At 42.9% G+C, this 12,887-nt stretch overlaps 1 protein-coding gene across 1 annotated transcript; it reads right to left on the bottom strand.

Moving 5' to 3' along the window:
* Positions 1 to 575: 575 nt before the first annotated feature.
* PSMC6 (proteasome 26S subunit, ATPase 6) lies at positions 576 to 12,237 on the bottom strand. Its single transcript, XM_033009792.2, has 14 exons — positions 12,054 to 12,237; positions 11,265 to 11,344; positions 10,875 to 10,914; positions 10,604 to 10,656; positions 7,757 to 7,824; positions 7,210 to 7,324; positions 6,177 to 6,264; positions 5,954 to 6,015; positions 5,733 to 5,856; positions 5,312 to 5,373; positions 4,141 to 4,261; positions 3,970 to 4,050; positions 1,958 to 2,029; positions 576 to 1,064 (listed from the first exon to the last, which is right to left on the bottom strand). Exons 1-14 carry the CDS (start codon positions 12,178 to 12,180, stop codon positions 946 to 948), a joined length of 1,212 nt encoding a protein of 403 aa, XP_032865683.2. The 5' UTR covers positions 12,181 to 12,237; the 3' UTR covers positions 576 to 945.
* Positions 12,238 to 12,887: the final 650 nt, after the last annotated feature.

Below are 12,887 nucleotides of genomic sequence, written 5' to 3'. Positions count from 1 at the left end.
GAGGCACAAAGGCAACCCTCGTAAGGCAGAATTCCAACCTCCTAAGGTGCACAGCAAAGCCCTGTTCAGAGCTCCAGAAGTATTAGGGACACCACTTTGCTTGTCTAATGCAAATGCCGGGGTTGAAATGATCCTCAACAGTTCCTATCTGTATAGAACAGCTGAAAGAGGAACTTGGAAGGGAAATCCATCTCACGTATCTCCCCCACCACCTCAAAAGCTGTAATCAAAACTTTTATATAAAACTATCTGTTTCTCCACCTCCACTTAAATGCTTTTGTCTGTAACTGGCATTCAGGACAGAAGTTATCCTAGCATAAGGGAAGATGGCAAGCATTTTAAAAGACTTACTTCTTGTAATAATTAAATCCTAGCTCAGTTAAATCCTCTTCCCAGACTCCAGCAGCAAAGGAGTAACCACCACTTGTCCCTCCTCCAAAGGAAAGGTTGCCTCCATTTGGTATGCAAGTCATAGGACTCCAATGCAATCTCTGCGCCAGAGAAAAGTTGCTCTTCAAATACTGAAGAAACATAATTCAACTCTCTTGAAGAGTTACAGAAAAGGTACACTGGGATAAGCAGATTTAAACAAGTTTTATTCATAAACTGTTTGGGGAAAGGAAATTTACTGATATAAAAAAAGTCAAGAAACAAATTGACTTTCTTAAAGTCTGCTAAACCATTCAGGCACACTTATAAATTCACACCATAATTTTTAAGAGAACACATCTCCACACATTTTACTTAACCTGGGTTGTAATGAATATTGTATTTCAGAATTGTACAGAAAACACATTTCTGTAGCCAACTTGCAACTAGTGTTACCAAATTACTAGCTACATGTTACACAAACACCTTACAATAATAATCAAGAGGTACATTATTTCTCTTTTACAGTAACCCAGTAAGACCTGTGCAGTCAATCACAAATCAGAGACGGTTAACTTAAACAGGCTTGTAGTCAAGCTTGGACTCCAGCTTCTTAGAATCAGCCACTTTTCTAACAGCTTTCATGAAGTCTTCCTGAACTACAAAGTCATGATCGGCACGGATCGCAAACATACCTGTGAAGAATAATTTAGCAGTAAGAATAAGTTGGTGCTCCTTAGAGAGGAGACAGCACATAAAGCTTCACTCGAATTAGTGAAAATGGATCCACGTTACACTGTCTGCATGTGTGCAGACTTTCACATGCAGGTCTTGCGTGTTGGGAAGAGGAGTAAATTTCAACAAGGTCGCCTTTCTGAACTAGGTGATCACCAGGAAATGTATAACTTGTTCTAAACTACAAGTGTGTATTTACTGTGTTACTCATTCTAATGCTGGTTTCCCCCTCCCATCATGCTGAACCCAAACTCCAGAGTTTTCATACCACGCGTGTCCCAGGATAGTGCCCAAATCCACCTAACCCCCTGCGGGTCCAGCCTGCGTGCAGCAGGGGATATCAGCAGGCGTAACGTCACACGAACGCAGTGCTGCTGCTCCTAACTGGCAGGAGACCTTCACCTATCAGCTGGACTGGTGGAACGTCCAGCTGCTTTATCTGCAGGCCTGATAAGAGACTTGTCTGTAACCTTAGAGGGAGGATGTAAAGAATCAAGTTCTGCATGACTGTATAGGTCAGAGGGAAACATGGAAGAAAGAAAGATTTTGTTCCAGTTGTTCTATCAAAGCTCCAGGGCATATCACCACGCTGCGGCTTACGCTCAACAGTTCCCACATGTGACATGCTGTGAAATGCGCAACTGTTTTGTCATTTTAGTACTGTCTAGATGCTGACATTTCCTTTAAGTAGGGTCCTTAAGAAAGGAACACAAAAAGTGAGCATCAGCAAGCAAGCATTCTGTTCCAGCAGACCTCTTGATTTTAATCCACTGGCAGAAGTACTGGAGAAACAGCTCAAATGTTTAGCATTAACCAAGACTTAGCATATCAAAATTAAGAGTTAAGAAAATACCTGCTTCAGTACAGACATTTCTCAAGTCTGCTCCATTAAAGCCATCTGAAAGCTTCACAATTGCTTCATAATCTGTTCATAAAACACGAATGCCAATTAGAAATAAATTCATGCTTCCCACTATGGGTGCCAACAAAATATATATCCAGCTAACACAAGAAACACTTTTAGTGCAAGTAGATAGCTGTCCACTAGCCTGATGCATTCACTGAAATCATCAGCTGTATTACCCCTTTCATTAAAACAGAAGTGTATTGCAGCCAAAAGCTCATATTATATAATTAAATCCCAAAGTTACTAACTTGTGGTTACAAGCATCAACATGAAATGCAAGAAAAGCTACATCAAGGCAATGTTCTTATTTAAATGATGCAAAAAACCATAAAACTTATCTCCAAGTGATCATAACTAACTCCCTTTCTGCTTATAACATCCACTAAAGGCATTTAATGCTTTGATATATTAAGCCTGATAATTTATGCACATATATTTACTAAAAAAGTGACTATGGTTATAGTTTCTAGAATCAATTTCTAAAATACTGTCTGTTGAGCCTCCAGCAAGTTCTGATTTTAGCAAGGCTGCTATTAAAAACAACTTTCTGCAAAACTTTTCAAAACATTTTACCTTCTGTATGAAATTCAAAAACATTTACACTGCACATTTTTATCTTAAGAAGCCAAAAGCCTCTAGAGACAAGAAATTCTTCAACTGTATTTTAATTCCGTGTAGCACAGTGTCTTATAAACAAGCCTTCCCATAACTGGACAGTCAAAAAACAGTAAGTGAGGGGACTAAGCAGTGTCAAACACTGCAAGGTTTGTAAGTTTAGAGCCTTCAGCAGACACCAGTACTAGAGCAGGAGAATCCCACACTGGAACAGGTCGTTATCTTCAGATTTTAATGCAATTCACACCCCACCTTGCCAGTATGTTCTGGCCTTCCTTTCAGGATCTCAGCTCAGCATCACAGTCTTCCCACATCATGCTCAGAAATTTAGCTCATTAGCTGACATCTCACCTTGCTAATTGGTGTGAGGGAATAATCCCACCCTGCTTCCAATCTAGTGCCCGAAGATACAGGAAAAAGGATGAAGTGCTTTTCCTCAGGTTCGTAATTTGCTTTGGAGCTTCTTCTCTCAGACTACAGTCGCATGCATGCATGTTTAAGCCAACACTGCTGCTAAGAAGGCAATCCTCATGCCTGTTGCCCTCCCCCCAGCCACCCCCTCTGCTGAGCTGCAGCTGTTTACGCAGCCAGATGGTGAACGAGATCAGTTCCACTGTCCAGACTGCGCTGCCTGGCTGCATGAATAGCTCGTGTCAGCAGAGAGGCGGGGAACAGGCAGGCAGAGTCTGTGGGGCTGACTGAAATAAAAGGCAGCCGACGCCGTTTTAAAGGCAAAACACAATTACAGTTTTCTTGAGGAAAGCTCCGAAGGGTCACTGAGAAGCTATGACTGTGGTCAGCTCAGAGTAACACAGTCATTGAATAAAACTTCCCCATTTTACCTGAGAGATACTTCTGCCCCTCATGCTCTGCAGAGAGCAATCTACACCACCAAGCAAAGACAAGCTTTGTTTCAGACAATAAGGTTTCCATTACATCATCTCCAAACTCCAAAGTAACTCCTCCATGACTTTTAAGGATTCTCTATTGTTTTCAGTCTTCTGCAGTAAGAATTTTTCTTTCTTTGGAGGGGGATTAACAAAAATGCTGCTTACTTGCATTGAGCTATTCCTTTAGAAACAGAAAACTACCTGATGAGAATCATGTTGATTTTCCAGTTTATAACTCTGCTCCAAGGGTTTATATTCAGTTTTCCTTTGCAAAGGAAGGCTTAGCAACAGCTCAATCAGGATGCAATTAAAAAAAAAAAAAAAAGTAGAATTCCAAGGAGAAGTAGTGTTGCCAGTGTAAGGGTAGGAATTAGAAGGGTAGTCATCATAACTCACCCTCTCCACATTTTTACAAACAGGAGTAGGAAGATATCCAGGCAGCTTCCTACTTACCTATTTCACCATGTTTAGTGATAGGACCTGCATGAATCTTCAAAATATCTAATCTGGCTTGTTCATTTGGTAGATCAATATCTAGAAAGAATCACAGCTTTATTAAAAGCAGAAAACCACAGGTTATATGGATAATATCCTACTTCTAGCCACTGTGAAGTAGTAACTCACGGATTTTTCTATCCAGTCTTCCAGGCCGCAGAAGTGCAGGATCCAGAGTGTCTGGTCTGTTAGTAGCCATGATCATTTTAACTCGGTGCAGAGTATCGAATCCATCCATCTGATTCAATAACTAATAGAAAACAGAAGTTTGCTTTTAAACAACCCAAAACCTTCCTAATGTGATCTATTGTACTTATTTTCTGCCTTTTCTTATTAAGATGTAAAAGCAGCAAAGATAAATCAGAAAAAAAAAAAAAAATGCTACAAGCCTTCTAATGAAAGGCCATGAGCTCCTTGCATATTCTATAAGCAATAAAGAAGATCTTAAGAGAGTCACTGAAAATTCTTTGCCCAGAGAAAAAGATCTTGAGCAAAGCAGAGCCCGAAAGTGAAAGACATGGCTAAAACAATAGGGGAATGAAAACAGTGCAAGTACTAAAGGAGCCAACGGTTGGCTGACACATTTTGAGTGTATCGCACTAAGTCCAGGACATTCAAATTAGATTTGGAGAACAGCCTCTAGAATACTAATACACACATACGAAGACATTTCATTGTGAAGATTCAAAGTGCTTGCTCTTTGATCACGGTCATTTAATTCTTTATGTAAGGCAGACACATTCTTTTGAACCGGACAAACTGTTTGCAAACATATGCCAATGAAGTTTCCCATTAACTTCAGAATTCTTAATTGTCACCAGTTGTTTTAAAATTCTCTTCACATAACCCAGTTTACCAAAGCAATTAGTACTGAAACAACAAAATACAACTACTTCTCCTCCTAGCTTTGAAAATCAAGCTGTAACACAGTTCTAAAATTTTAGAGTTAAGTGTCTTTGGAACCGAGAGAGACAAGCTCCGCTTTCCCTTTTTTAGGAGGGAGGGGCCCTCCAAACCTTCAAAGAAGATGCAGTAAGCAGCAGCAAACTCAAGTCACAGTAAGAAGAGAAAGTATCCCAAATAATTTTAGCAATGATTTTCAGTTAGTCTCCAAGTTGAATTCATGGCTGAGTTATCAGGATGTGCAGCTGTCTTTTGTAAAAGTAGCATCTCGTTCACCTGTAGCTTAATATTATTAACTCAGAAAAAGTTCTACCAAGCCAGAACAGTGTAACAATTCACATCTGTGTTATTATTTAATGTGGACTGTACGGTACATAGTCAGAGACTAGACACTCACCTCCATCAGAGTCCTCTGGATTTCTCTATCAGCTGAGGTGCCTTCAGAAAAACGGCGACCACCTGTGGCATACCAAACTCTTAAGTTATAGTTCTTTATTTTTGCCTCCAGATACTACTAAGTCTGAAGACAATTAGGTATCCCTTTTAAACTGGGGGGAAGGAGGAGTGGTATTTTCGGAGTTAAACACACACCTTTTCAAAATGCTTTTTCATATAGTCAAAAATATCCAAGCAAGATACAAATAGGTATGGCTCTAAGCTAGCTATAATAGTTCCAGGAGGAAGCTGAACCACTTGTCTCATTATGTTTCTTCTAAACAAACATCACGCACACTTTTTTGAGAAGACGGACTGTGGCTTTATAGCTAATTTCAGTGTTAAAATGAGACTCTAGCCATCCTCCACACCATAAGCCTTACCAATAGCATCTATCTCATCCATGAAAATGATACACGGCTGATGATCTCTGGCATAATTGAACATCTCTCTGATCAGTCGAGCACTTTCACCAATGTACTTGTCCACTATTGAACTCGACACCACCTTTTGAAAGGCAAAAGACACGTAAATGAAGAGACTGGAGCGCAAACAGATTAAGCACGTGTGCATGTGTGTGAGTGCAAGAGTAAAATTACACTACCTTTAGGAAGTTGCAATCAAGTTGGCTAGCAACAGCTCTGGCCAGAAGAGTTTTCCCTGTACCTGGACAGACAACAGACTGAGGCTGTTTAACTAGTAACCCAACATTGCATGCTAACGACAAACAAACCAAACAAAAAAAACCCAAAGAAACAAACAAACAAGGCTATTGCCACAGTTTGCGTGTGACACCTAAGCATTCATTACCCTTTTGTGAGACTCACCAGGGGGGCCGTAGAGCAAGCAGCCTTTTGGAGGTATAATTCCCACACGCTGGAATAATTCTGGGTTTGTTAGTGGCAATTCTATTACCTGTGAAGAGGCAGACAAACAAACTGAGACTCTTTGAGTTTTAAAATAGATCAGCAATCCCAGGAAGCCAATCGTATACTTGCCAACCTGCTTTCCAGATACCTGTATTCTTACTTTTCTGTGCAGCATATTTTGTATGAGAAACTGTTCAGTAAGAAAATGAGAGACTGATCTAATTGATTGATCCACAGTCCCGCCCTCGTTCAGGCTTCAGCTCTGCAATGGCTTGTTTCTCTTATGCTCTTTACTCAAACCATGTTTTGTTACCATCATAGCACCACCACCCAGAGAGATCTTTGCAGTTTTTGTGCAAAATTCAAGTTTGGTTTGCTGGTTGTCAATCCTAACTATGCCCTCCCACTTGACTTTGTGGCATTCCATAGCCTAAAGGGTCTCCGATCCTTCAAACCCTCCTCTTTAGAGGATTTTCTTCATTTAAATCTCCATCCAAGCTTCTGTAACAGTAGAGATAAAATATAACCAGTCTGAGAATTGGGCTTCGGTGTTTAGAATAATCTTTCTCTGCTACTGCAAGGCGTGTGCACAGCATACAAACAATCCCTGTTGCAGTCAGCTGGCTCACAGCAGCACGAGCTCGTCTTCAGACACCCGCATTCCTGGGCAGGCTTGCACAGCCTGCAGCACTGATGCCCAAACTAACAGGATTACTTCAGTAGCAGTGCACCAGCAGCCCGCAATCACGCTGCTGTTTGCCACAAAGACCATTACAAAGCTGCAAAACATTTAAACAACACTTCAGAAGTTCTCTTCTGATGAAAATGTGGCTTAAATTAATGAAACATGGAAAGCCCTAATCTGATAGGATCCTCTAACATCCTGTCTCATGACAGTTTAGAATAAACATCAGTAAGACATGTTTCTGCTGAAAAACTTCACTCAGAATACATCCCATAATTTGATAAATGTTTTTGAGATACTGGATACCTCTCGCAGCTCTCTGATTTGTTCTGACAACCCTCCAATCTCAGAATATGAAACATCCCCCGGATCTTCATGAGACATATTATAAACCAATGGATCCACTTCCCTTGGCAAATATCTGGAATAAAGAGTTAAGAGTAGACACATTTATAAAGTTACTGCAGTAAATTTTAGGGTAACCATGAAAATTATTTCCTCTTCTCCCACCTTGATAACAAGACAAGTGTGTTTGCCGAAAAAAAAAAAAAAAAACAGAAAAAAACCCAAACCCAGCAAACTTTTTCAAGTTTTAAACCAAACAAAAACTTAAAACTGTGGAAAATGAGTTGTAACTGAATTACTTTTTTTAAAGAACAACCAATTTCTTTAAACCTTATATAACAGGCACATAAATCTGCCCTAAAAGTAACTGTCCTCAAGCACTGCTTTGCAGAAAACATTTACACAATATTACAGAACTGATGATTCAAACATTTGTGCAATCTACTCGGATCACTGTTTTGCCCCTTTATGAGATAAGCAGAAGAGCAGCTGTAGAGCTGAAACCTACCTCATAATAGTCAGAGTGGTCATATCCAGAGCAACTCTTGTCCCCGGCTTCAGCTTACTTTTGTCAAGCTAGTCACAAAGAAGGCATTTTTATTAGAACCACACTCCAAAGCAATGTCTGGTTTTAGCTAAGATGTTGACTGTAGCTTGCACTCTTTACTCAATAGTACACAAGAGGAAAACAAGGCTACTGAGCTACATGTCAAACAGCTCATTTAGTAAACGCTGTGGCCCCGTCACCACCATTTTTGGGAATGCTTAAACTGGGAAAGAGCTGGCTCACTGTTTCACGGGATCTTTGGGAGAAGTGATCCAAGAGCTGGCCTAGTCCAATGAACCTGCTGTTGTCACAACTGGACATCAGCAAAGCTAAACCAGACCACAGGAAGAATTTTTGTTAACACTGAAATAGAGCTTGAACAGCAAGTCATTAACATACCTCTACCACTTTTGCAAATATATACTATTTCTAGACTAATTTTTTTTTTTTTTTTTGTTACTGCTGTCAATCTGATTGGATTAGTGAGAGATCTAATCCTGCCCTCTGCTCGACACAGGACAAACCCAGCTATTTCAGAACAAGGAAGCAATCCTCCTTTAAGGACAGGAGGAACAGCCTAAGAGTTTGAGTACAACCGTGCCACCCTTCTACTCAATGGCTTTTTAATTTCTGGACCGACAGAAGCAGTGAACAGATGTTCCCACCCTATTTTCTCCAAGCCTTCCATCATTTGCACATTTTCACATTTCCAGTTATATCCCATCTTCAAAGCCAGCCATTCCAGTTGTTACTCTTTTGCTATCATTCACCTCAGATCCCTCAGCAGTTTTTGTCTGCTTACTCCATTTTGATGAGATTTTTAACCACATTAGCAGTCCTATTCCAGTACCCCCTGCTAAATTCAGCTGGGATTAAAACAACTAACTGGTGTTTCTCACCTTGTTTTTACAAGAGAGCAGTCTCACCTCTCACACAATACAACCTTGAGCAACCAACACAGATATGACCTCGCCACTCTAACTTCTTCTTGAGGTACTCAATCCTCACTTGAAGAATATGAAACCTATTTATTCTGAGCTTTACCAACATGGCATCTGAACAACAGGGATTTTGACAACTGTTTGCAAGCACTGCCTGAAGCCTCCCATCGCCCCCGCTGGGAGGGATTTATGAGGTTCTCTGCCCATGTGGGCTCTCCAGTCTCTAGTAGTGTTCCGCATCAAGCTGTCACTCCTCCCTCACTGGGGTCACTAATATGACCTCTTTCTAGCTGCCTAATTTTAAGAGATCTGTAAAAGCTTGAGATTCAACATTACCCAATAGATTTAAATTATTCTGCAGTGGCAAGAAAACAAAGAGAAACCACTTGACCTTGAATTCCTTAGGAAATGCTCTTCAGATAGGGAAGTAACTTTTGTTTCAATTTAAGCAGCACTGCTCCCCGTCCTCAGCAGCACAGCATGGCCACAGGGACTATGATCAAAAGCTAGTTCTTCTAGTCTGTGAAACACTCCATGGGAAATTATTTGCCTTAATATTTTGACATTTTGAAAACAATCACGGATATGCTTTAGCTTTTTTTTTTCAGTCTCTGGTATCAAATCTCATCAAATATGATCAGTTTCTCTTCAGAAAGACAAATGCACCTCTAACATCAATATTACACCTGTGCTCCTTTCACCAAAGGAATTTCTGTTTTTCACAACCTCCACAATATATATAAGAACATGCTACAAATGTGATGTGTTACAAGCTCAACTGCAGTTACTTTTCTCCACCATAAAGGAATCAGTTCAAGATGCATTGAGAGGTCACAGCTGTTAAAAGATCTTACACTTATTCCTGCATTAAAATAACTCAGTAAAATGCTGCTGCCTTCTCAGGATACTCAGTCCTTCCCTGGGGTCGCTATTCTCTCTTCAAAGATACCACACAGTTTCACATTTTATAAATAATCTTCTTTCCTTCCATTTGTCTAAATCACGGATGCATGTAATGAAATCCAACTGGAGATTTACTTTTGCTCCCCAATGTCTCTGCAGTTGCAGAACATTTTCACTAAGTACTGTGGTTCCTACTTAAGAGGCAGCTTTGGTAAGGAACAGCCAATCTATGGGTTTTAATTACTGTAAGTGGATCACATTCAGTGCTCAATTCACCAACATGCAGTTTTTAAACCACGTCTGCACTACATTCTTTATATTTTTTGTATAAAAACGAGAAGAGTACCTCCAAGTGGTTCTTGCTGACTATAGCAGAAAAGGGATTATTCTGTATTGAAGTGTCTAACTTCCACAGAATTTGGTGTAGGTAAAAAAAACCTGTTGTCTCCTAGACTAAAAGTGACAAGGCTTTTTTAAAGATCATTATGGACAAATAAAAATCCCTCAAGGGCGTTGCCTACCATAATTATTTATTGAAGTGGAGTGTAAAAGCATTAGAAAAAAAATACATAATATTTATATAACATTGAAACTAAAGCTCAGCACTATGACAGTAATGGTCATATGCTGTGTTCACAACACAGCAACAGAGACCTTACACAGCTGATTCATTTTCATAGCGATGATAAATTTTCAGAGAGTTCAATATCAGGCAGAAACACAGAGCTTCAACCCAGTGAAAAGAATCAAAACACAGGTAAAGCTCCAGGAATGTTCTGGACTGCTTTGTCTTTACTAGATGTTACACTACTACCAGCTAGGAAGGGAGATGGCAAGCAGGTATCAGTATAAAATAGCCATATACACCTTAAAGAAGAAAATACTTAATCCCACTAAGGACCCAGTTTATGAAAAGCAATGTCAATATTCAAGACCAAAGCAAACTTTCACGTAAATCAGCTACCTGACGGCGACAGCCAACCACATATCTTGGTCCATTTGTAGCCTTCACAATGACTGGAGAGAAAAGATAAAAGAAAAAACAAAAACAAAAACAATTTACTCGGTTCACTGCTCTGAATTATGCTTCTGAACTATCCGGTATATTGTATTTTTTTGCCAATACTCGGATTACCAATACTCCAATTCTTTACTCCTCCATATCTTTACCCAGATTTTAACTACAAAAGCTTTTTTTCAGTATCTCAGAGAATGTAACAGTCCAGTGTACTTACATTTCTCTTCTGTTAGTTGTTTAAGAACCTCGCCAACAATCTGCAAGGGAATAAATGGAGTATTAGCCTACAGAGAAACTACCATTACAAATCAACATTTAAGATGTGTTTCAGTAGATGGCAGCTGACTTGTCAGCTTTGAAATGCTTTCTGTTGCTTCACGCTGTTTGCCAGCACTCTTCTTTCCTTAACATGTCTCTCTTAACCAGGACAAACACAAAAAGCCTCTCTAACTCATACGCTTGGTGCGTCTGTTCCCGATGGTCAGGCTCCCGTTTCTGTTAGCTACACCATTCTCATGCTTTCTCAATACCAAAAATGGACTTAAACACTACTTCCAGGCTGTCAACCACTGCCACAGGCTGCTAAAACGTTGTTTCTCTTACGTACCTGCCCGACACTCTGCAAGGCCTTGAGATCATTTTCTGATTTTTCATATTGCTTGGTTAGCTCTTTCAGCTGCTCCCTTACTAGAAAAGGAAAGAAACACAAGATTTTGCTAATGCTCCATTCAACAGTAACTCAGGAGCAGGCCGTTTTACAGCAGAAAAGCAGCATGCAGAGCTAAACCGTGGGAGATCAGCACACCCTCCTGTAAACCCAGCAGCTGCACACTCTCAACGCAGTGCCACGTCTTGTTAGTGAAAACACTCTGCAGGAGGCACCTAAAAGCCCAATCCAACATTTAAATAGCTCAAATCTATCGGTATCAGTGCCTCTGTAGGGCACTGACATTTGTATGGGAAGCCACGCTAGTGCCAGGGAGATACAGCTGAGGATGTTTAAACCAGGAAAACAAGAAGCTGACAGAAAAACCTTGTGGTGGGAAAGGCTGAAGAAAGAGAAACTCCCGGCCGGGGTTTGGAGGCGGCAGGGCCTGACGGTCCCACCCCCCCCATCCCAAGGCAAGCGGGGTCCCCAGGGCCCGGGCTGCCCCGCGGGGCTCTCCCCAAGGGAAAGACAACCGGCTGCGGCGCGGCCAAGGAAAACCGCGACGCCGAGCCCGGCCACCGCGACCGGCAGCGCCCGGCAGCGCCCAGGCCCGCCCGCCCTCCCCTCACAGGCCCATGACGAAGCGCGGGCGGCCGCGGGGCTCCCTCAGGGCTCCCCGAGCGCTCGGCAACGGCGGCAGAACCCCTAGAGCGGCGCCCCGCTCGCCCTCCGCGGAGCAGCGCTCACGCTCTTTGAGGCGACCGTCGATCTCCTTGTGCTCCAGCAGCTTCTTGCGGTAATCCTGCAGCGCCTTGTCTCTCGGGTCCGCCATGATGAGCAGCCGCCGCTCATAGGGAATGCCGGGAAGGGCCATGGCCGCCGGGGGCAGGGCCGCGCGCCCGCGCGCCCGCGCCCCCGCCCGCCCTTCCCCCGCGCCGCAGCGCCCCCTGCCGCCGCGGAGGAGGAGGGACTCAACGGGAGGGGGGGGGGAAAATGTGTGGAGGAGGTGGGCGCGCATGCGCATTGCTACAGGCGGGAACATCCCTCCCGTGAGGCAGCGTACCTATAGCGAGCTATAGGCGCGGATATATAGCGGGGTACGCCTGCGTGCGCGTGCCCTGCGGTGGGCAGGCGGGCCGACCCCCCTCGGCAGCCCTCCCGCCAGCCCTCCCTGTCAGGGGCGGCCCTCCCTGGCTTTAGGCCCTGTGAGGGGGGGGATTTGGAGGCATCAGCGCGAAGGGTGCGCCACCAAATCATAAATTCCGTTAACTGAATTAGCGAGGGTTTCTTTTCGGTGCTGATGGGCAGGAGTTTATTGGTTAAAGAGTGGCCACGGCCTGTGGGAGAACGCGGTCCCGTCTCTTGCCAAAGCCGGGGCGAAAGGCCCGTGGGTCCGTGAGGAAACGGGGGGCAGCGGGCTGGGGGCTGTTCCCTCCTGCTCGGAGGGAGAGCACCCCCTTATCGGCACCTTCCCCGGAGCAGGGCCAGCTCTCCCTGTGGGCCTGGGGACACTCAGGGCACGTCTCTCCCTTGGGGCACCGGGCTGCTTTCCGTGCTGGCACAGGTGGCAGTGATGCCTCT

This window comes from Tyto alba, unplaced genomic scaffold, assembly GCF_018691265.1.
Source record: "Tyto alba isolate M040663 unplaced genomic scaffold, T.alba_DEE_v4.0 Super-Scaffold_29, whole genome shotgun sequence".
In the NCBI taxonomy this organism is placed as follows: Eukaryota; Metazoa; Chordata; class Aves; order Strigiformes; family Tytonidae; genus Tyto; species Tyto alba.
The sequence above is the reverse complement of the archived record's forward strand: the minus strand, read 5'-3'. Positions and strand labels throughout refer to the sequence as shown.

Coding starts and splice junctions, on each gene's coding strand:
- PSMC6 (XM_033009792.2), bottom strand. CDS start 12,180: ATGGCCCTTCCCGGCATTCCCTATGAGCGGCGGCTGCTCATCATGGCG. Junction 5,374..5,732: donor GGATGAGATAGATGCTATTG/GTAAGGCTTATG, acceptor GGTATGCCACAG/GTGGTCGCCGTTTTTCTGAA. Junction 4,051..4,140: donor AAGACTGGATAGAAAAATCC/GTGAGTTACTAC, acceptor GATTCTTTCTAG/ATATTGATCTACCAAATGAA.